This window comes from Ambystoma mexicanum, chromosome 8 (assembly GCF_040938575.1).
Source record: "Ambystoma mexicanum isolate Mex_15411 chromosome 8, UKY_AmexF1_1, whole genome shotgun sequence".
Classification (NCBI taxonomy): domain Eukaryota; kingdom Metazoa; phylum Chordata; class Amphibia; order Caudata; family Ambystomatidae; genus Ambystoma; species Ambystoma mexicanum.
This window is the reverse complement of record NC_090929.1, coordinates 1,388,108,271-1,388,133,238: the sequence shown is the minus strand read 5'-3', so window position 1 is coordinate 1,388,133,238 and position 24,968 is coordinate 1,388,108,271. Positions and strand designations below refer to the sequence as shown.

The 24,968-nt window shown below is 43.7% G+C and overlaps 1 protein-coding gene across 1 annotated transcript in view; it reads right to left on the bottom strand.

The window, feature by feature from the left end:
• CPN1 (carboxypeptidase N subunit 1) overlaps window positions 1–24,968 on the bottom strand; it is a 391,203-nt gene that overhangs the window by 87,617 nt on the left and 278,618 nt on the right. Inside the window, exon 7 of the mRNA XM_069611516.1 lies at window positions 21,109–21,208. Within this exon, the coding sequence (XP_069467617.1) occupies window positions 21,109–21,208 (100 nt within the window). The remainder of the gene's footprint in view (window positions 1–21,108; window positions 21,209–24,968) is intronic.

Sequence of the window (24,968 nt, the reverse complement as noted above, 5' to 3'; positions counted from 1 at the left end):
GCACAATTTCAGCCATCATCCCTCACACACCGTGCGCCTCTCCAAAAGAGGGAGATGACACTGCCATGGTCAGATTTGCAAATCGACTTTGTAGGCCCTGTAATCCGCTCGTCTAGAGGAAACAAGTACATGTTGACCATTACATGCTTGTTTACCAAGTGGGTGGAATGTCTCCCAGCCCCAAATTGCAAGGCAGAAACAGCAGCTGCCCTGATGATTAACCACATCTTTTCCCGTTTTGGTCTACCTCAAAGGATTGAGTCAGACAGAGGTAGCCACTTCACCAGTGAAGTAATGACAAAGATGTGGCAGGCAAGCTTCTTCTGGAGCAGTGGAGAGATATAACCGAACCATTGTGAGCATCTTAAAGACGTTTGTGGCAGATTCTGGGCCAAGTTGGGATATCCGATTACCTCTGGTCCTAATAGCCATCAGATCTACCCCTTAATCTGCAACTAAAATGTCACCATTTCAGTTGATGACTGGACGCAAGATGGTGCTTCCCCAGCATTTGCTCTACAGAACCCAAGAGCAAACGTTGATAAATGCCTCCTCAACTCATGAGTATGTGGAGAATTTAAGGAAACACCTTCAGCATGCTTTTGCCTATGCTCAGCGGAATCTAGAAAGATCAGCTGATAGCATGAAGACCCACTATGATTTAAAAACTACCCGAAAGGAATATAAGGTCGGTGATCGGGTCTATCTATACAATTTCCAAAGGAACCAGGCCAAACAGCGAAAATTCTTGCCTACATGGAAGGGACCGTTTGAAATTATAGACAAGATCTCCCCTGTGGCCTACAAGATCCGCATCCCCAAAGGCGGTTTGGCAGAGGGGGAAGACAAGTGGGTCCATATAAATCAGTTAAAGGGTTGCCATCCCAGGCACACTCTGCAACAACTGGAGGAGTCCTCTGCAATACCAGAGGGGACCGCTCCAGAGTAATGCAATTCCAACCCTAAAATATCCCACATATAGTCTCTAAAATATTATGATTTGGAAATTGTATCTTGTTTTTTGTTAAAATAAGAACGCAAATGTTTTGACTATAAAATGTATATGCCACCCCATTATATCAATGGTGGGGAAGAAATGTCTACAAATAGGTATTGCCGCTTTCCTTTGTCGTCCTAGGAGAAAGAAAACCTGGAGACTGGCCAAGGAGGATGATCCAGGGACCGGGAGCAGGGACCCGAGGGGCCCAGGGTACCGCCCAATATTCCCATCAGGACCGGCGAGGAGAACCGATCGATCCAAGTGGGTGGAGGAAAAGATGCTGAACTGTGCCATTTACAGAATTGGAAGAAGATAATGCGGACATACCAGCGCACGGGCTCAAAACCTCCTTTGCACCCTGTTGGGTGTCCTGACCCACGTTTGAGCTATCATGCTGCAACATTTGGTGCTGTGGGCTTAGAAAATCCAAGATGGCCAAAAAGCCCCCATGTGCGCCAGAATCCAGGAGAACCATGCAATTTGTGCGCACACCAAAATGGTTGCCTAACTTGCCACCCATTTTTGCCGATGTTATGGGCACAGAAGGGCACTGCCTAAAACCACCATTGGGCTACACACAGTAGCCTGAAACCATTGCAAAAGGGGCAATGCTGATTGCCAAAAGCAACCCACAACTATTGGGAATCCATTCCTTCAACGGGCACAAAATTATTTTACTGCAGAACCACACCAGTGCCATGTGCTGAACCTGGATAATATACTTCCATGTAAAATCTCTTGTTTGGAATGCATTCATTCAAGACTGATCCAAAAAATGGACGCAGTACCGATAAATACCTCAAGGCGGCGCTAGCGGTCTAAACTCTGACAGGGAAACTGCATGTCAGGAGTTGCAGGAGAGGCCTTTACATCAAAGGCTGGGAGTTAATTAAAATCTTAACCACATGCTGTTCCCAGAAGACAATCTGATTTGATTAACAGGCCAAAAGGCTGGGAAACCTCTCACCTCCAGAGATTCAAACCAGGAGTTAGAATCTCACATGACCTCTTGATTGATAGAAGGCAGACTGGCTGGCAGCCTCCTGGAGACCACACAATAGGCTCTTGCACTTGAATAGAATATGTTGATTTTGACTGTTTCCTGTCAACAAAGACCTGCCGGCCAGAAGAGACATGTGATCACTGGCCCACCCAAGTCTTGGAGGCAGACTCCAACACTCTGAGAACTGAATTGAAAGCAAAATATATATTTTACAGAAACACTGATAACTCTTGCTAACCGGATGACAGAAATGTGAAATGTGGGGGACCTTAAAATGGAAACTTTGCCTACAATTCAAGCCCAAACTCCAATTTGTGTGATGTTCTGGGGCAAAACCCCGCTATTTATTGACACCACAGATGCTGTATTTAAGCTAGACAAATGGAAAGTTACTGAGATATGTGTAGTAGGAGGGTATACATTTGTATAAATTTTAATGAAAAAACAATATTGCAAAACCAGTTAAAAAGCGCAAAATGTTGCCATTTCTGAATGCAAGCCCCCAGGAAGAGCAGAGTTTGAACAGAGTATACCTCATGTGATATGTGATGGGTGCATGTAATTTCAAACCACTGTGTATCTATGAAATATGTCTTTAGGTCAAATATAGATTTGTGTGTAATTTGACAGGGGAGTGTCCTTTCTGCAAGCCATTAAATGACATCATTCTGACACACAATCCTGCTCTCCAGTGAGAACGCAAAGAATTCTCCAACCTATCAGAACTCTGAAGGGGTTGGGCCTAGAAAGCTAGCCTCTCCACCCACTTTCAAACCACATAAAAAGGGACCACTGAAATCTAGAGAGGACTTCATTTTCCATTTTCTTGCGGGAAGCTTTGCCGGACCACACAACATCCAGAAGATACCAGTTCCAGACTGACTCCAGCTACATATTCCAGAACCTAGAACTTATACTTTAGAACCTAAATCAGAGGCCTAAAACCACAAGCTGAGTTCTCTGCCGCAGGCCTCAAATCATTGCAAGCTACTCACAGCCGGGCGAGCTGCTTGAATCCCTTGCCAAGAACTTTTTCCAGGACCAGTGCAGAGATCCAGGAGCCGTGCAGAGACCGCTGTATCCGGACAGACCAGACCAGAGATCCAGAGTGACCCAGACCGCTGTGAGCAGAACCAGAGAGCTGACCCAGATCACTGTGAAGTGCCGAGACCAGAACCGGAGTCCAGTCCAAAACCTGACCAGATCCGTGGCAAGGCCTATTTCAAAAATATATTGTGAGTACCTAGCAGAACTGTGCAGAACCAATCTCTTAGTTAAAATAATCTAATCCAAACTATTTTAATCTAACCAGAACTGCCTCCTAGAAGTTGTCACTTGTCATATGTAAAGCTGCACAACTGTCACCTGTCAATTCTGCAGCTGCAAGCTGTCACCTGTCATTTTGAGTTTTACTTTAAATCCGAAAATCTACCTTTATTAAATCGGCCATATCTCCGGAACCGTTTGTGTTAAACGAGATTTAACTTTCATCTGAAAGCTTAGAATCTAGGCTTTCCAACGAACCTAGAACCAACTTCCTACTCCCTATACTTTTTCCGTAATCGCGAGACACGCACTTGCAAAATTTACCGCGATTTGCGATTTGGCACGATTTCTTCATCTGTAGAAATCAGCAGCTTTTTGCTTCTCTTTGCTAAAATTCGTTTGCAATCTGCTAATCATTCATAGAGTATTGTTAAAGTGAGCCTGAACTAATATAAAGTAGCCATCACCTACCCTGAACCTCTAGAGGGAATTAAAAGCAATTTTAGCACCTTTTCACTTCCTTGCAAACCACATTAAAGTAATTTGCCTGTGTTTAAAACTCATCCCTGTTTTCCCTAAGCTTGCTGGGAGAACTGGAACTGTGTATTGCATTATAAAGTGTGAATTGTTGGGATTCTTGAAGACTGTGTGCTCTCCTTCCATTTCTTGTATTTCATAGGGGGGGGAGTGAATTGTCAAAAGAAAAAGTGATCATATTACCTTTTGCTAAAATCATAACAAGTTATTTCTGTACTGCATTTTATTCCACCTTGCGTTTCCTTGAACCATATAAAGCATTCTTTCCCACCTTATTCTTCTGTTCCTATTCATAAGTTACCTCTTGCTGACTACTGCTCATATTCACAAGTGTAATAACCATTATCAATTTATTTATATAAGTGTGATATATATATAGATTGTTTAAATTTTCAAATAAACCTTTTAATTTGCAAAACAAACCTACTTCTTGGCTCAGTGGGGTCAGGGGGATTCTAAGAGGGGGGTGTTATACAAGAGTTGTCATCCAGAGTACTGAACTGGATATAAAAATACATCAATAAGGGTTTTCCTCAGCATCCCAGACTAGGCATTGACTTAGCTGTAGTGTTGATTGAATATCGCTTACAAAGCCAGGACCCATGAAGAGAAGGGCTGGAAGTGTGGCAGCAGAGAAAACAGCTGAAGATGGAGGAAGGATCGAGAAGGCTGTCTGGCACAGTGTCAAGGGTTGGGGCAGCTAAGAACTGGTGATCTATTCGTAAAGATACTAAGAACATGAGAAGTGAGACAAGCCCCTCTTGAGGTGCAAAGGAAAGACACCATGAGTGCCAAGTTTTATTCATTCAATACTAGTAAATACGAAAAAGGAGCTAAGACACGGTCTCCTGTAACATGGGTAGATGAAAATAGAAACTGGGCAAGCAGCACCAAGATTTGAAGATAAGAACGTGCTCGCACTCCCTTCTATTCACAGGAGCACTGATACCTTCGAAGGCCAAGTACAAAGACAACTGAAATGGCAGAAGGCATGAGTGATGATATATGTTGGGTTAATTCGGTGGGGAGGCATGGTCATGTCCACCCACCAACACCTGGGGTACCAGCTTATGTGCTGCTAGCGAGTTGAATATTCCAGAAGGGTACACACGGTCCAACCAATTACAGAGGGCTGTATAACAAAGAGCCCTATAGTTTGAGAGCTAATGATGTGTTGTGTATCTAATAAGTGTAAAGATGACTTGCACTAGGGGTGGGCATGAGTTGTCCACCTGACTGTAGAGATCCAATCACAATCCAATCCCTTATAGAAAGTATACCTAGATGTTCCCCTTACTCCAACCACAATCCTAAATAAGTTTGCTTAGTTTGCCATGTAGTATGACATCACGAATGACAAGTTTTTGCTATATAAGTATGTTTTTTTTATGGAATGCTCCTAGATTATTCTGTGCGTTGTCCGTTGATGTCCGTTGTACTCCTTGTTTTAGACAATTGAGTTTAAAACTGAAATACTTTCCAACTTCCTGAGTCGGTCTTATTATTTGGTGTAAGAGTTATTCTGCATCCCCCTCCATCAAACAATGTTACCTCAGTTAAAAAGGCCATAAGGTTTCATATCCATCATAGTGCTTCCTTTTTGATGCCATTGGCTTTCCACTGTTAGCTTAGCTGTAAGAAGTAATGATGTAACTAGTTTTCCCCTCTGGCATCTCAGTGATTATGCACCTTGAATCAGGATTACAAGAATAACCACCCCAGGGTCCCATGGGTTGCTTACACCCTGGATCTTTGTTACAGTTTACAGGACATCCTTCCAGAATGGTGTCCTGTCAAGACTCTCCTACCAAATGTGGATGAAGGAACCATGTCTCCCACATTCCCTCCAGCACCCCAGGGTTGAACGTATTCCCATTCTGTAAAGTTTATCTGGATCTAGGTACTGCCTGTGTAGCATTTTATAAGCTGTTTCCTTGTGTTGGGCACATATGGAAGAGATCCTCGCTCTTTCCCAGATCTTCTCCACCTGTTTTGGGGTGGGGGAATAAGCCAGATCTTGTTCCCAGTTATCCCTATATTTGGGTATAGTTGATTCTCCTCCTACCTCTAAAAGCTGAGATAAGCCCCTTAGTGCCTGATAGGCTTTTCAGAAATCTTTCCACCCTCGTTGGCTCCCTTGTAGCTCCCTTCCCGCACTTCTCTATTCATCACCCAGTGGCAAATCTGTAGGTATCCCATCCTATTGACTTCCAGTAAATCAAATTGCTCCTTGCCTTGTGAGAAGGACTTTATTTATTGTGTCTCGTGTAAATAGGCCTGACAGGTGCATGCATCATCCACCCTCCAAGCTTTGAAACCTTTCTTTTTCATACAGGGGTTAAGGAGTGTAAGGGGTGCCCTAGGTTTCACCACTTTCCCCTGCAGTACTCTTGATATTTACCCCTAAGGGGCCTCTGTTCCTGTGGTCGTAGGTTTCTGCAAGTCACCTCCTATTGCGTTTTGCCATAGACTTTCATTGACATGAATACTGCTGTGCTTCCTTTCTTCCTGGGGCTCCTGGGTCTCGAACCTGGGACTGACTCTTTGTGAGGGAATCCTCTGGTTTCCCCTGAGGTGGAATGCTGCCTTCTACGCACCTGTGAGGTAGGACAGAGTTGTACCTTTCTTTATAACTGCTGTTGTTTCGACAGACATGGTCTTGTTTAGTCATACAGAAAACATTTAAACTCACCTAACACTTGTTTAAAGTGACTTGGACGGTACCTAGCCGTACCTGTACATTTTCCTGCTCTCCTGCCCCCTTTTCGGTCTTTCGAGTTTTAGGCCAAAGAACTGGAATTTTAGCATTTAACACCGAAGGTGATGTATTTTTCAAGTCTCACATTGCTCTCCTGTCTATTGAAATGTCTTGCTACTATGTTTCACATTTGGTTACATTTGCATCATTGTATTTCGAACTGTGGAATGAGACTTTGAGGCTATTATGCTATAAAACGAATCTACTCCTAACCTTTGGTGACCCTCAGGACTTGGGTGCTAAAGTATTAACCTCTTTTCCCTCTAGGTGCTGTATATAAGGTATGGTGTGCATTTGCATTTTTATGTTACAATGCACTATCGTTATGGGAATTTATTATGACTGATGCCTGTGTGACATAACTTTATAAATGCATGTTTTTAGGTTCTAGAGTTCCCTTCTTTTCCCACCCACAGGTTGTGCTCCTTTCTGAATTGTGTGAGGGTGGGAGCAAGTCTCATGTTGACAGGCATGAGGTTTAACAGCCTGGGGGCACAGTTCTAGAATGCCTGTTTCTTGGTTTATTCAGGGCGTGTTGTGAAGTAGTGATGTATTGGAAGGTAAGGTTTAATTTGTAGTTGGAAAAACTTTGTTTGCACTATGGAAGTAGTTGACTTGTACAAGAACGTCAGCATTTCCAATTATTTCAGAAACTTTACTTTCAGTATATAGGCAACTATGTTAACATAGAGGTGTATAGACATTGCCATGGTAGTGCAGACAGAGAAGATCTAAACCATATGACAAGACAGGAACCACCAGAGATCTGAGACACCATGGACTACAGAGGTTGCAGAATTGACAGCTTTTTACATAGCTTCACGTCCTGCAATTAACCTGATACTAAGCACCCACCATGTGAGCAGATATGCGAACTAAAGCAAAGGCAGAAGTCATTTGATCAAGATTACCAACATGTTTGAAATCGGAAAACTGGGATTGGAAGACAGGTTAGGTATATCCATAATTGCCATATTACATAGCAGGCCATTCCTACTGTCTGCGGTATGTAGCTCCTATGGATGGTGCTTCAGGGATGTTTGTGAAGAGGAAGAGTGCTGAATGTGGGGTGGTTGGGAGCCATAATCATGGGTAGTAACAAGTAAAATGTCTTTAAATTGAGATGCTAGATAAAATAAGCATTGGCAAACCAAGTGTATTAGCTTTTGTGTAGTGAAATTGATTCCATTGTTGCGAGTTATTGTCATCATACGACCAGATGCTTGCACAGGAAGGCAGGTTTTCTCATCAAATTCCCAGCCACTCAAATCTAAGGACAAATATTGTCATCAAATTCCAGGTACTCCCATCATATGCCAGACTTTAAATGTGTGTTTGCCAGGCCATCGCTTCATATTGCCAAGTTCTACTAACTATTCCATTGTATGCCTTTGCGAGTGCCTTCATTTGCGAGGTCTTACTATTACATGTCATTCTTTATCATACAAATTCCAGGTTTTGATCACAAAAAGCAAAATGCTCACACCACTGCCAAAAACTCATATGCTTCCCTTTCAGTGTGCAGTGTGACTGCCGCGGGATCAACTGACAACGCAAGACATATCGTTGATTTAGTTTGGTTCTCTTTGTTCGGGTTCTCAAAAATATTGGTGGGGAGTAAGACCAATGGGTCTCCCTACAGGAGAGAAATAAATGCAAGGACTGTCTACACAAAACAGTGCTCAGGTTAAGGCTTAACATAACTTGTGTGTTTCTAAAGGGCCAAGGTCCTTTACACTATTTCCCTTTGACAGTTAAGAGTGCTCCTTCAGCTGAAAAAAACAGCTGAGGGAGCGCTCATATTTCTCTGGGCTGCCTCCTCCATAATGGGCGAGAGGGGGCCAAGACCTGGTGGGACGTGCCGCCCCTGCTCCCACCTTCCCGCCATGTGAAACAGCTATTCCCCTACTACCCGATAGGTTGCTTGTGGGTCCACAGGCCAAGGACACAAAAGGGGGCCCGACCATTTTGGGGTCAAGCTGCCTTGTCATGGCAACAGACTGGTTCCATCATAGTACCCCAGGGTCCCCTTGCTAACCAGCTTCCCCCTGTTGGCACCACTTTTCTGCTTACCCAGATCAGGTTTGTATGTATGTGCATGGCTCACTTCATGGACCACAGCAAAAGAGATTACAGCTGATGAGCTATTATGCTGTGTGCTCACATTGAATATGCACCAGAGATGCTGCTCCAAAGCGATTCAAGTTATGTCAATCACCATTAAAGGAGCTTGTGTAAGGACTTAACAACCAATTTGTATAGTCTTTAAAGCCAATCAACAATATAAGCAGATGAGAACAGATGTCTTGGCCAATGCATTTCAGATAATACCATATCTTTCATCGGGGCAAATCTGGAACAAATGAAAACACAGTACAGTGAAAAACCAGAAGGAATACAATATATATATACATATAAACACACCGTAAACAAAACCTCCAAAGATACAATGGTCACACATAATTCAGAAAATACCACCAAAACATAAGCATGCGTGGTAGAGCAAGATACCTGTCTCATATATCCTAGAATATCTACATCTGTAGGTAATAAGAAAACAATGACAATGATATGGAAATAATCCATAAAAATAAACAGTGAACACATAGTATAATGGATCCATACGAAGTAGTGAGCAAGGGGACTAAATAGTGTGTTAGAAATCCGTAGGTATACCTGTCTAAAGAGAAGGGCTGCCTCTGTGTAGAGGAAAAAAAGAAGACATGTTTGGTCTGATTGCAAATAATCCATGACAAAGTAAGGTTGACACCAACTGCTAGTCTAGAAAGGAAAAGGTTAATGAGACCACGGTCCAATAGTAAGTGGGTAGCGAAACGTAGAGTAGTGCCAAGTTATGCTAACCAAAAATTCATGACCCCATTCCCAGTACCTAGCATGGACACATTTGAGTTGAGAAATTATGTCTAGCAGAATTCAGAAAAGTATCTTTCAGTCCACCTAAGCACAAAAATCTCAAAAGGAATTAAATAAGCACTTGTCCGTTCTCTATATGGTTATTCTTACATCACTATACGACTGGCTAATAAGGGAGGTGCTCTAGTCTTACTAAACACCACAGATTACAACAGTGAATGTATGACAATTAAGTTATGTCTCCACATGTATGTAAATTGACAGTAATCCTACACTTGAGATTCTTAACAGTCTTGGACTCATCCTCGACACAGCTGACAAATATGAGTGGATGAATAACAAAACTAACCTTCTTTCTAGCTACTCCCCAAGATTCACAAAGAACATATTAATCCTCACAGTAGACCCATTGTTGTGGCTATGAAAGGGATTCTACAACCGTTGGGTGTCTACACAGAGTGTTTCCTGCAACCTCTAGTACAGCGGCACAGTACCTACTTCAAGGACACTACTCAGTTTCTCACGTCCTTATCCAATACACCCTGGACTTCAGGCAACATTCTCTTCACTGTTGATCTCAAATGTTTATACACGAGTAGCCCGCATAATCTAGGTTTAGAACCAGTGGAATGGTTACTACTGAAGAAGGGCAATTGGGTGCTAGTGAATTATTCCTCCTGATCCTACTAGAGTTCATCTCTCAGAATACTTATATTCTTTAGAACAACAAATTCAATATATAGACTAATGGTACATCTATGGGTCCCAACATGGCCCCATAGTATGCCAACATTTCTATCTTTAAATTTGAGACTTATCACGTACTACAACACCCAGTGTAACATAAATATCTTCGATATTGGTGATGGTACATCCATGAAATTTTTGACCTTTGGAGTGGTCCATTGACATCTTTTGAAGATTTGTTAGGGTGTCTTAACCTCATCAAGCCCAGAATATAGTTCACGATGGAAATAGGTTCTCCTGCTATACATTTCTGTGACGTGATGGTGATACCCCAACAAGACGGCTTTCACACCACCATTTACAGGAAACCCACTGACAGAAACAATATTTTACACAGGCTTAGTTTCCACCCACCCAATCTGATGAAAAATGCACCTTTCAGTCAGCTCGTTAGAGTGCAGAGGATTACCAGTGATGATGAGCAATGTAAGATTGAACTCGAATTGATGACCATCACATTTAGACAACATGGATACAGGGACAAAGAGATTCGCCCCTTAAAGAGAAGGTATCTTTGAGTTTGAGAAAATCCACTCTCACCAAACACAACATACAACAGAGTCCCGACCTGACCTACATCTTTACATCCTCGGTTCAGAGTAATCACATTAAGAGAATCATTTGTAAACACTGGAATGTCATGGTACCACCTGTATTTACATAAAAACGCAGCCAAAACTTGAGGAACCTATTGCTCGACACTAAGGGCAAACAAAATTTTAAGAAAGGAGTAGGCAATAGATTTGCTATCTGTCCACGTTAACACTCTTTTAACTGCAATAATGTTATTAAGGGATATGTCGTATATCATCCAAGAACAAGAGAAAAAATTAAGTTGACTTGCTTTGATACTTGTGACACTACCTGTATTGTTTATTCTATCAAATGTCCCTGCGGGATATATTATGTTGGACAATGTAAGCGCATAGCAAAGGTTTGATGGAATGAACGTGGGTCCAACAAGCAAACAGGCAACAATAACTCACCCGTCACAAGAGCAATGACACCAACTGTCACAGATATGTTTCCAAATCCTCAAAGTGGTCACATGCAACCCCCACAAGAATATCCACCACAGATTGGATCGCAGAGAGGCATTTTGGATGCACTGTTTGTACGCCCCACCCCCCGAAGGAATCAACAAGGAACTCAATTTAGCCTGTTCTTTATGAGATTACTATTTATTTGTTCTAGATTTTGCTTTATAAACAGACAAGACATTCACTGGGGTGTCCTAGCCGGTTCCATGTGATTTCATCGCCTGCTTTTACATCGCCAGGCTTTTAAACGGTCCCCCCCGAAATCCCCCCAAACCCCCCATTGTAACGCTCACCTGGTATCCACGGGGACGTCACTCAGCCTGTTCTGACCTCTTACGACCTTGAACCCTTCCCTGGAGGCTATTCGACTGGAGACTGGGCCTGAAACACAGGATTGGTAGAGTTTAACCCGCTATTGTCTCTGTGTGCTTGAACCCCTTCTTCCCCGGGGTCCAACCCTTCCCTTTGATCCACAGCTCACCTTGTTTTCTTGGATAGTGTGCTCTCCATCCTGCCTTCAGCGCAGGGGCGCGTTGATTCATGCAGGCTTGTTGCTGCCTAGTTACTTCACTGGCAAGAGTCCGACAGGCAAGTATACTGAGTCTTTTGAACAGTTCTCTAACTTCGTTCCTCTCCTTCCTTAGATGATGGCCGGCATCCGGGGATGGCGGCGTGCTGCTGAGATGAGTAGCGCTGAAGGTGAGCGAGAGCGCGATGCGCGATGCACCCCTTTTGTATTTGCATTGAACTGAGTTCTTTTTCTGTGTCTTTTAGGTGCTGCGACGTTTTCAGCGTGGATGCCGGTTATGAAGAACAAATGCGGTGGGTAAGCGCGGTATGCGACGCCTCTAGATGTTTCCACGCTAAACTGGAGTGTCTTTTCCCTCTTGCAGATGGATGAGAAGTTCCGGCGACAGAGTTCCCCCAGAGTGGCTGAGATTCAGGTAAGCGTTTGAAGCTCGTACAGTATTTAAAAATAAGCGAAGATTTGCAGAATGCTTACTAATGCCTTTTTTCTCTTCTTTTCCCTTTTCCTTAGGAAGCGGCGTGCCGGGATGGGAATGACACCGCCGAAGATGCCCGCAGAACAGAAGGAGCGATGAGTATGGGCAGAAGCACCGCAAAGGTAAGGCTATTCCTAACAGTGTTCTTATTCTTGCAGGAGCTGAGCGCAGAAGAAAGATGCAGGCCTACTGGAGACCGATCCAAACACTATTTAGTCCCCTTGCTCACTACTTCGTATGGATCCATCATACTATGTGTTCACTGTCTATTTTTATGGATTATTTCCATATCATTGTCATTGTTTTCTTATTACCTACAGATGTAGATATTCTAGGACATATGAGACAGGTATCTTGCTCTACCACGCATGCTTATGCTTTGTTGGTATTTTTTGAATTATGTGTGACCATTGTATTTTTGGATGCTGGTTATGAAGAACAAATGCGGTGGGTAAGCGCGGTATGCGACGCCTCTAGATGTTTCCACGCTAACCTGGAGTGTCTTTTCCCTCTTGCAGATGGATCAGAAGTTCCGGAGACAGAGTTCCCACAGAGTGGCTGAGATTCAGGTAAGCGTTTGAAGCTCGTACAGTATTTAAAAATAAGCGAAGATTTGCAGAATGCTTACTAATGCCTTTTTTCTCTTCTTTTCCCTTTTCCTTAGGATGCGGCGTGCCGGGATGGGAATGACACCGCCGCAGATGCCCGCAGAACAGAAGGAGCGATGAGTATGGGCAGAGGTAAGGCTGTTCCTAACAGTGTTCTTATTCCTGCAGGAGCTGAGCGCAGAAGAAAGATGCAGGCCTACTGGAGACCGATCCGAACACGGTGAGTGTCACGCTGCAGGTGCAGAAAACGCAAAGCATGTTTCTCAGCCTGGGTGTGGCTTAAATAGTCTCTGGGTATCCCAGGTGCCTCTGGGCTGAACCACACCAAAAAGACTAGACCACACATGCAGTTCTGGGAACCAAAATATGTGGGGGCATCCAAGTTGTCCCCAACAATGCACTACAAGTCCAATCCCCAATGTTATCCTATAGGAGTGAGTCTGGTGCCACAAGCGCCAAGTCTGACTCCAAGTGGGTCTTTGGAGGGATGGAGAGGCCCTTCAGGGCCATGTAGGTGATCGTGGCCTGGCTCCAGCCTGACATCTTGGAGGGCTGGGGACCTGAGGGGCAGGAATCATGACACCCACCCACACTTATTTTTTACTATTGCCCACCCGCCCAAGCCCTTATTTGCCCTTTCCCACCCCCCCTAAAAAATGTGATGAACACATACGATGTAATGTGCACGTTTAAAAGCTTGGCGATGAAACAGCAGGCGATGAAACAACGTTGTATTGTCCTAGCCTATCGAGACATGCATATGATCATTTAATTGCATATGCCCAATGTGTTATTGCTAATTTACATCATTCTGTTGTTATGCTTTCCTTTACATCTATTGTTCTTGTATTTTACATAATTTGGTGTCTATAGGATTGATAGATTCATTTTCTGTTTGCTTTATTCCTCCTTTTTGCACAGATATTACCTTTCTCATTGTTCATATGTTGAAAAGATGCATTTCTGCTCATTACTCTACCACACATGGATTTGTTCTTAGAATAGTAAGATGTTAGACGATTCCAACACACACTTACCTAACTAAGAGCAACCACTTTAGCCCTCCCACTGTCTTTTTCATGCCTGCAGTTTTGTATTTTATCTGCTTGTTGGGTTTTGGAGTTACATTGTATGCTTGTTGCTGTAAACTGTGATTTGTCTATCTCTATTCCAATCTTCTCCCACGCATAGTCTGGTCACTCTCTGTGTTCTTCTCTACTATCTCAATATCACTTTTTTCGATGTTCGTTGAAGTCTTTACACCGTTTTACATGAACCCTTTTGCACAGGGAATCTTGTTGGTCCTTCACGCCCATTGTGTCCGTTCTATTTTTCACCCATTACCATTTGTGCTTAAGTTGGTCTCTTACATCTTGACCACGAAAAATGACATTATGGCCCGTTTCTATTTTCATTTGTATTCACATTTATGTTATTTGCTATGTGTTTCGTCATCATGCTTACATGATGATGTCACCACTTAGTCTGACGTTCACTCAATATAGATACGTGATTTTTTCACTTACCTGTCTAAATCAGCAGCTGACTCCTGTGCTGCTGTTTGTTACATCCACTGACCAGGCGACTTTTTGGCAAGCATAACTTTCCACTGCTCTTCTTGACTTTTTCCTTTCTTTCCTTACTCTCCCCCACAGTGTTTTGGATGCTCTGTGTACCTGTTCACAGGTACAATCCGACACTAACAACTACCAATAGACTAGCAGTTGGCTTCAACCTTACTTTGTCTGCTATCATGGGTTATTTACAATAAGACCATACATGTCTTCTCTCTTGTCTCTACAGAGAGACAGTCCTTACCTTTAGACAGGCATACCTATGGATTTCTAATACGATATTAAGTCCCCTTTTCACTACATTTCTTGGATCCGTTATACTATGTGTTCACTGTCAATTTTTATGGATTATTTTCATATTATTATTCGTATTTTCTTATTACCGACAGATGTGGATGTTCTAGGGCATATGATTTATTTTATTTATTTATTTATATGCAGCAGGAACTTTTGATCACTAAGGCACCTAAAATAGATATTAAATCAGATTTGGTGGGAAGTGGTGAGCTTCTTACAATGGGGCGTGCTTGATGGACATCTTGACCAGGTTGTCGAGGGGAGTAAGTGTGACAGTCATCAGGGACAATACATTAATGGACATAGATAGATTAAGGACATTGAGCATTTTTAAGTGCAGGTAAGGGTACAGTCAGCTGTGCCCAGGATGGGACCGTGATGGTTGAAGTGCTAGGGTGGAGGCAGGGGAAGTGAGGGACAGAGGCAGGTTAGAGGAGAGGGAAAAATGTTAGTTAGCAGGCCGATCAGAGGTAGGTTAAGAGGGTAACTCAGAGGCGAAGAGGTAGGCCTTTAGTTTGTTTTTTAACAAATCTGTGTGGACTGTTTCTCGGGGGTGTCCAGGGGTAGCAAATTACATGCAAGTGGAGCAAGAACAGAGAAAGTGCGGAAGTGAGAGGAAGCACAGGGAGGGTGAGGAGCCACAAGAGTAGGCGAGGAGGCATAGCAGAGATTAGGAGAAGGATTGTTGAGTAGGCTAGAGGTGGATAGATACAATGGTGTCTTACCATGTATAGATTTGTGAACCATGTAAGGAACTCATGGTGGCAACAGTAAAGACAGACACAAGTGATCACAGTTCAAGGGTGTTTATTAAACTGTATGAATGGGTGAGAAAACACCTAATCTAAACCTAAATCTAAGATGCGAGTAAGCTACAACCATCAAATAATAATAAGGCAGTCCTAGTGGCATCTTGTCCAATAAAAAGGACCTATAATAAAATGAAACTATTGCCAATCCTTACTGTTAAGATTCAAAATAGTCAGGGATAATGTTCACTAGAAAAAAAAGAAGTGTTCACAAAATGATAAGTCAGGAAGCTGGGGTCTCCCTTCCCCACGTTTTTATCATGGGACAAGGCAGGACTTCTGAGCACCATACACAACTGGACTTCTCCAGCACGAAGTTACAGTTCTTTTCAGTGATATCAGGACCATCAGTGGCTAAGTCTCTTTCATACAAAGTCTCTTGCCTGCAAGGGCCTGATGTGTCAACAATAACAAAACAAAAGTTCCTTTCCGTACTCTTTTACGTTGCGTGATGACTCTTCACCCCTGGATCCTCCTCAACCGGGCTCTGATCCTTCTTGAATGTTAGCCTCCCTCGTTCAGGCTCACTACGGCCTTTTACTCAAAATATTTTAATCTGTAGTTTTCATAAGTCTCAATGTCTTTTTAAACAACCTCTTGCATGCATCCCTCAGCCGGGTTCACATTTTCCAGATACACTGTTTACTTTGCTTGATCATAAATGCAGGATTCACTTCCCTTAGCTTTTCCCTTGGCATCCCTCCATCGGGTTCACATAGCCATTCTAACAAAGTTCATGATTCTATCATCTCATCAGAAAAGCATGGTTCCCTTCCCCTAGCTTTCTTTCGTCATCCCTCCATCGGGTTCACACTTGCCACAGTTGACTAGACCGCTTAGATTCTTTTCTTACCTAAATCCGGGTCTCAACCCCCAGTCAGGCTTCACATACTTCTATTCACACAATGTTCACGGGGGTGTTATTGGTCACCCTAATTCGTAGGCATTCCTCAGTTGGGTTCACATTTGCCCCCAGCAACCAACGTTCACTTTGTTCCCTCAGCGTGTCAAAGACTTTTGAATGTACAAGGGCTTTTCACTCGACCCTTTTATGACCACATTGACCTCTTACGTCAGGCTCTCCTAGGGCCCTCTTAGGGCCCTCTGGTATCAGTAGTTTCAACATAAACGGTCCAGCCATAGTCTTTCGAATGAGCGCCCATGTGGGGCTGGACCACTCTGCAGCTGGTCTTTCCCGGTGCTTTAAAAATTCAGTAACACACAAGTTCTTTGTTTATAAGTTCTTTCAACTCATATCTTGTTGCCGTTCGCAACCTTCACTTAAAACAGTTCAGTTTACTATTGGTTCTTCCTCCGACTCACTGGCTGTGATGAACCGCTTGGCATTTCTTGTCTCTGGAGTCAAGGACGGTACCACGGTAGCAAGCACCTCTATCAGTGTAGGAGGGCACCGTGCACCGTTTACATGTGTTACACCACACGCTAGCTGTAGTTCCCGGTTTTATGATTCCTTTCACGGAGGCTTGGCAGGTCTGGGTCAAAAAGGGCAAGGGCACTACCCTCCTTGTTGGACTTTTGGTTCTCGCCACCTTTCTCCTCCTTTTTAACTGTCGTCCTGGAATAGCTACCTCCTCGTGCGTTTTGCCTTGATCAATGTGTGATCTCGTAGGGCCGTCAGGTGTGTGTAGTTATTGTCAATTGCCTGACTCTGCCGGAGTTGGGACATGTCAGGTAAATGGCTCTGGTGTTAGTCCGTTGTCTTTCACAGTGTAGGAAAGTGTTTGTGTCGGAAAGGGAGTTTCTACGTGTCCTGCTATGTAGGATGCGGAAAAGGTGTTACAAGGAAAGGATACCGCGTGCCAACCTTTGGTGTCCCACTTTCACTCAAGGTGATCCTCCCACACTGGTCCACCCGCAGGAACTGGATCCAATAGCGATGGCCGTGTTCTGGCCACCTGGATGACAGATCCCCAGGGACTAGTAAGTGAGACACCTTCAGGTTTTTCACAACCAGGAGAAGACATTTAAATCTGGCCCTGTTTTGCATGTTCAGCCATCCAGCCTGGTGACGGTACAAGGAAGTTGGTGTGAAGTGAGGGAGTTCAAAGAGAGTCCTAGTAGCAAAGTTAATGATCTTGTCGTGAGGACGGAAATCATAGTTGGGCAGACCAAAGAGGATGCTGGCAAAGTAGTCCAGTTTAGAGAAGACAAGCCTGGTTAAGGGATGTTTGGCGGTGTTGAAAGGAAGGAGGTGGCTGAGTTTCCTAATATTTAGGAGGTTGAGCCGAGCTGCTGTTCCAGTTTTGGCGATGAAACTAGAGACGGTGTGAGAAGGGTCATAGATGACGCTGAGGTTTCCAGCTAAAGAAGAGTATGGGAGAGTGTCAGGTGGGAACTGAATAGGCAGGGGAAGAGATCAGAGAGAGCTTTTGGCAGCAAATCAGAGCATCAGTGTTTTGGTAGAGTTTAACATCAGAGAGTGCAAAGCCATCCAATATTTAATGGCAGAGAGACAGTTGGAAATTTTGATAGAGAGATAAGAGGAGGGTTCAGGTAAAGAGAAGAAGATTTGGGTGTCATCCGCGAAGAATTGGTATGAGAACCCAAAGATTAGACTACCCGACAAGCAGAGGTGAAGAGCTGTGAGACACCAACCAAGTTTGTGTTTTGGTGGTTTCTTCTGTATCTTGTGTGACTTTTTGTATTTTTGGAGGTTTTGTTAAGGGTTGTTTATATGTGGCCTTTTGACTCCCTTTGGTTTGTCACTGTACTGTGTTTTCATTTGTTCCAGATGTGCTCTGATGAAGAATAGTGTATTATCCAAAATGCTTTGGCCACATCTGTTCTCCTATGCTTTTATTGTTGATTGGCAATATTGATAATAAATGGTTGCTAAGCCCTTAAAGTTTCTGTACGTTGTTTGACCTAACTTGAATATCTAAGGAACAGCGCAACTAGCGCATATTCTCTGTGAGTACACACCATTACCGCTAGTCAACTATTATCTCTTTTGTTGTATTCTTCCACCTATTAGTGCCCCCAGGTTTTCTGTACTTCTCCTTATATTATTAGTCTGCTTTGAGTACTTTTCTCTTAATATGCTTTCAGAACTGTGGTGGGGCCCACTCCTCTCCTGTCTTTATCACTTTGAAGACCACACATTTTGATTTATTTGTGTTTCTCCCAACTGCTGCACAGATCCTGTGTGCGAACCTTGCAGACCTGTACACATCTCGGTGCTGTTGTGCGAGGGGGTATGGGTCTAGGGATGGTGTGTAGCCCCTAGGGTATCCACCATATACCACATCTGGGGCCTTTATCATGTAATGACCAGTGGTCACCATGCCACCACCGTTTCCAGTGTCCCATCCTATTACCTCTCCTGTGACTCTGTCAAATACCTCCCCATTCACTGAAGCTCCTGCTTGTTTATTACTGGCCAGCTTTGGGTGTACACTCAAAGTCTACATTAATCTTTAGTCACTTTGGCAATTGTTTCAGGGCTGCCAAATTAGAAAAGCATGATCCGTTATTAAATGAAGAAAACTGTCAAATCTAAATGCTATTGCCCAATTGATAGAATGACAATCTAGTTCTATACTGCATCAGTTTCACTCCCTGTGGAAGATCTTCCTGCTGATACAGAGGATGGGCCTTAGGCTTCCATCTTGCTCTTGTGATAGGACAGCCCCAGGAGGCATTTGTTTATCAAATAAACTGCTTGGAGGCATCTGGCATTATGAGCTGGGGAGGATGGCATGGAGTGTACTTCAAGTCCCTAAAAGCCCCTCCTGTCTTTAAGGATTCCTCTTCAGTTGGTTGGGTTATGAAGTCTTCACCTGGTTTTTCAAAGATCCAATCACAGTGGACGCATGACCATGCCGAACTTTGGTATAAAATGATGTTAACAACCTACCGATTTCAAGAAAGCTCTGAGTTCCTTCCTTGTGTTTAGTAGCGAGACCTTTTCATTCACCTCTTCCTTTCCCTCCTGTATTTGAGCCATGTCTTGTCCGACTTGACAGCTCAAATACCTGACCAGGGCTGAGCTAGGTGTCCTTACATGGGGGTTTGCCTTTAGGCAGAGGCAGCTCCTCCATAATAGTTGACGGGGCGCTGACCCATCCGTCGCCCATTATGGGCGAGCCAAAGCCAGCCCAGGGAAAGTGCTGTCCAAGGGTAACACGTTTTTGACAGGTTTGATCCCCGCGTCCACGATTAGAAACCTCTGGCTATTAAGAACGTTATAAATAACCTATCATATCATATCATGCAAGGCCAGGCCGTTTTGCTTCCTCAGTCTTGAACGACTCATTGCGAAAGCAGGCTTAGGAACTGCAGTCCTAAATGTACATTTAGGCCTCCGAGGGCGGTGTTTAGGAGATGCTCCAGTTCTCCTGCACATGCCTTAATGAAAGAAGAAGCTCTCTCAGCTTTCTAATTCCTGTTCATGCTGGGAGGCAGCTGGAGGACCTTCATGGAAGATGGTGACCAGACCGGGGATGCATGGTAAGGAAAATGAAATCTGTAAAATGTATGTATGTTGTATACGTGTATGTAAGTGTTTGATTGTACCTGTATGTTTGTGCGAGTGAATGAGAGAGTACCTGTTGCATGTGTGAATGGAGAAATTAATGAAAGTATGAATGCGTGTGTAATTGAGAGACATTAATGAATGAATGTGTATGTGTGTGCCGGGGACTGTGTCTCCCTCTGATTGCGCATGGGGAAGGAGGATGTGTGGGGGGCATGGAGGGAGTGAGGCTACAATGTAATTTCCTGGTATACCCCCCAAACCCTTATAGTGAGGGTGAGGGGGTATGCCAGGGGTACGATGTTGTTACATCACCAGGCTTTTTTGTGTAGAGTTTTTTGATGAAAAATCTTATTGAAAAATATAGGGGTCGGGGAATTGGGTAAGGGGATGTAAGGGGAAGGTTGTGTGGGGAATAGGGACTAGATGATATGTAAGAGGGGCTTGGGGAACCCCCCAAATACTTTAAAATAAATCTATGAGTTTTTCAACCAAATATATAGAACCATGCCAGGACATGCCATTGCATATTTTAATGGCCATCAAGAGTAAAGCAAGCAAGGTAAGTGTTATCACTTGGCAAGACTGGCCTGCGTTGGCGGGTTAGTCCCGTTGGTGGGCCAGTCCGGATATATTTTTTTTACTGTGGCATGGCATGTTTTAATAGGTTCCCGCTTGAGTGCTGTGCAATGTCACTTTATTATAACATGCACTGACTTCACCAAAACCTGCTCTTTCCTGTGTGCGTGTAACTGACGCTTGCAACGCGAAGTCAGTTTCCTAATATGTAAGACGCCCATGAGATAAAACATTGAGGCAACTGTTTAATCTGAACATGCATAATGCAACGGCAGGCTTGCTCAAGAAAATGACATGCACCCAATAGGTCGATTTTATTACAATCTATTATGGAATTATGAACAAGAATGTCGAAGATAAAAATCGAAAATCCGTCCTATTTTCCAATTAGTACTCACAATGAAATTTTGCATAAAGATTGTTGATCCAGTAGCCAGCTCACAAACAGTTCACAAATGTATTTTAAGCATATGTAGCAAAGCAAGCAACTGAGGCACAGATTGGGAGATGAACTCACCAGATGTGATGTCATGATTGATGCCGGCGACCGAGATAACAGCATTGGCTATTCCGTTATTGTTTTCGTCAGTAACCATTCCTTTGATTCCATGGTGGACCTAGACATGCCCATTGGAGATACGTGAACAGGGCAGAGAAGTGGAAAAAGGGACACCTCCGTTAGTTGCTTGCATTTAGTTGAATACTAAATTGAAACTAATGACTTTTGACTGGTGACATTGTACACATTGCTGTCTTCCTCAAGACATGCTTTCAGGGCCAAATATATCAATGAGGGTGGCCACAGCACAGCATGATGTTCCAGTACTAACACTGCCTTTAACCACATGTCCAAAGGTAAATAAGGAAGGCCCCTCCAGCACAGCAAGTGATGACGGCCTAGTTTATGAATATGAATGAGTACATTCTTGCATTTTGTGGTGCAGGCAGCACAAGGTGTAGAACCCCATGGACAGAGACCTGAGTGGAACACGCTGCGTCTCGCAATGGACTGTGAAGCTCAAGTCCTCCCACTTTGTGATTTATTCACATTTAACCAAAGTCTCCACAGTATCATTGAGGGGTGAGGAGTGGTGAGAGACACCTGTCGCTGCCAGGAGCAATGAGAATGGGCAAGGTTTTGTAATGGAGAGTCTTCACAGGTATGGATCGTGCTGGAGTCTCGGTGGAAAAAGTAGCCTTGTTTCATTTCTTAGCCCACATTTTAAGATTGAAGTGGCTGATTGTCAGATGCATGTGGTGGATGAAAACTCTGAGAACCCAGCAGAACAACCGCAAGTGGAAATTAAATTATGCCGAAGAACAGAGCATAGTGCCAACATGACTCCAATCTGTAGGTGCTTATCCACTCCGGGTTTATTATTTGAATTCTGGGATTTGTAGTCTGAGTTTTATAATGGGAAAAGCAGAACTACATGTCCCAGAATGCAAAGAAAAAAACCTGGGCTGAATAAGCACCTGCAGATTGGAATCAATCATAAGTGTCTGAACAGGAGAGATGAACGGCAGCAACCGAGCTGTTTATCAGCATCACAACCCAACCAGGCATGAAGGACACTCCAGAGCCATGATCCAACAGGACGTGTAATTATCAATCCAAACCTTGCCTTGATAAGGACCCTCAGGGGTTGAAACACGTGTCGGCTGACTTGTAAACACTAATTAAAACCACACCAAAGCTCAACATTTTGTGGATATATCAATCGATGTAATAGCGCAAGGTAACTGCGCTCAGACACTTCTATTCTCAAAGTGGTGTGGGCAGCACCACAATTCATGTGTGACCATGCTGCTAGGCACAAGATGCAAAAACCACTGTGCTCAACACACCACAAGAGATGTCAAGTCACCTTCACCACCTGAGCCCTCTTCTGGTTCTCCCGACTACACGAGAGTTGCAACATGAGTATTTTTCAGGTATACATGTTTTCATGTTCTCTCTTCTACACGAAAGATACCACAAATATTTCTCAGTCTCCGTGCTACTATTTTTCAGGGTCTCCCCGCTATTATCTCTATGGGGTTCCCTGCTACTGTTTCTGAGGGTGTGTATGTATACCCTGCTTCTATTTCCCAGGGTCTCCCTGCTTCTATTTCTCAGAGTCTCCCTGCTGTGTAATGACTTTAGCAGGAAATATTTCACAGGATCTCCTAAAACATGACAGCTGATTCCTGATAATTTCCTCTTAAAGCCGTTGATCCTTTCCCTTCCCTTTACCCCAATTCGGTGGTGGATGTTGCAATGAGGGGCACACAGATGAGCCCCATGGCATCTTGGACATCCCAGTCTTCAATCTCTCCCCAGCAAACAGTGTGTCTGAATGCAGGACCAGTCAATCATGCTGGCAGCTCCCAAGTGGAGCAACAAACAACCTTTCCCGCCAAAGGCTAGCGGGAACCCAAGACAAACCAGCTGTGGCTGGTGCCAGATAGTGTGATATGGCAATGTTCTCATGTTTTGGCACTTCTTGTTATGATGGGGAATGACCTGCCTCACCAGATGTATTGGTCAATGACTTTGCTGCACCACTAAAGGATGGTACCACTTGATGCGTGGGTTGAATGACACAAATGGGTTTCTTCACAGGGAAGTCAAACTATATGGAACTTCACAATGAAGAACAATAAAGAATACAACGTCACAAACGGGAAATAAAATATGATATAAAAAAGACACAGAAAAAGTCCATGAATGGCTACAGAGCAGGCTTTTGTGGCAGGTCAGAGGAAGGACTAGGACACATTGAGGACATTTCAAAGATGGGTTTATTAAATAATATGAATACGGCCTAACTTTCCCTGTTGCTATGGGGTTTTCCCTACCTAACAAACTAAGGTTCTTTTCAGTCGTCTGTGAATGACCAAAAGAATCTGCCCACTGTCCAAACTAACTCTTACTGACCCTACTACTGTTCTAAAGACAGGAGAATGACTCCTTTCTCCTGTACTTTGTTTCTTGCAAAGTTCATCTTTTTGGTTCTTCTTAATAGGTCATTCTTAAATAGTCTTTTTGTGACTTCTTTGATCAGTTCATATAACTCTATCAAGGTTTCTTTATACTTGTATTCGTATTAATGGGTCTTTTGTAATAACATTTCAATTCATGACATTCTGTTTCATCTGGGTTGCCTCCTCTAGACTTGATATAAAGCGGCGCATTCCCCCTCTTCCCAGGGTAGTGATATCCAGTCCATATTTTTAGACATACATTAATCTGTCTTTGTCTCCAGACATTTGATTCTTATTCTCAGCCTCTCTTTCAGTAGTCATTGCCTTCTAAGACCTCTCATTATCATTGTTCGACCTCCTTACTTCCTCTATAATATTCTTGTGGATTTGACTGCAGTGAGTATGTGCAGTCCCCTAACGATTCCCCGGCACCTCCTAGGTCTCCCATTTTCCTTGTTACTTGGATACGCTGTCCTGCATTCAGTACTTTCCTTTGGAATGGATAGGCGTCTCCATGGGTATGTGGATGGTATGCAGCATGAATCACGCAGTGGCTTAGGCATCATCTTGGAGATCACCAGTCCAGCACAAAGTCTCATTGGTCAAGCTACCACCATCAGCTTTGCACTCTCTCCTTCTCAAAGGATGCTGTATGTCCAATGCTCAGAAGGCCGCTCCCTGTTCCAAATGCCTGGGCTTTGTGGGAGGCAGAGTCTCCTCCCCAGTCTCCTCTCCACTCAGGTGCTACGTCACCATAGGGCTTCTATGGCTGACGTTCGTCTTTCTCTCTCTCTCTCTCTCTCTCTCTCTCTCTCTCTCTCTCTCTCTCTCCCTCTCTCTCTCTCTCTCTCTCTCTGCGCTTTTGGCAGCATCTTTCCCTTGCAACATCTCTCCCTTTTCCATCCTCTTTGTCCAGTTAAATGGAAATTTCCACTTAAAGTGTCAGGTTCTGTTTCCTGTTGACAAGAAAATATGGTATTTCTTTATTTACACCAGTGTCTATTTTGTATATTCCTTTGCATGTCAGATGTCCCCAAGTAGGCCACTTCCGGGTGTACTTTGGGGAGTCTCTCACAGGAATGGCAGTCCTTGTTCCCACAGGGGGAGTCTCACCCAGTGAGGTCCCGCATACCTCTACCCCTAGTGAGGGTGTTGTGGAGTGGGCTTACCTCCCTAGCTTCACAAGTGGGCTCCCCCTTGGGGAGAAGAAACAAATTCCCTGGATTCAGCACATACCTTTCCCCTTATGTTCATGGCGTCCCCTTCTTCATTGATAGGAAAGCGGCTTAAGAAGTCAACATTCCCTTGTACTTGCCCCTTCCGATGTTCCACAGTAAAACAAAAAGGTTGTAAGCCCAAGAACCAGCTCATTATTCTAGCATTGGTGTCCTTCCGTAAACTCATCCAAGT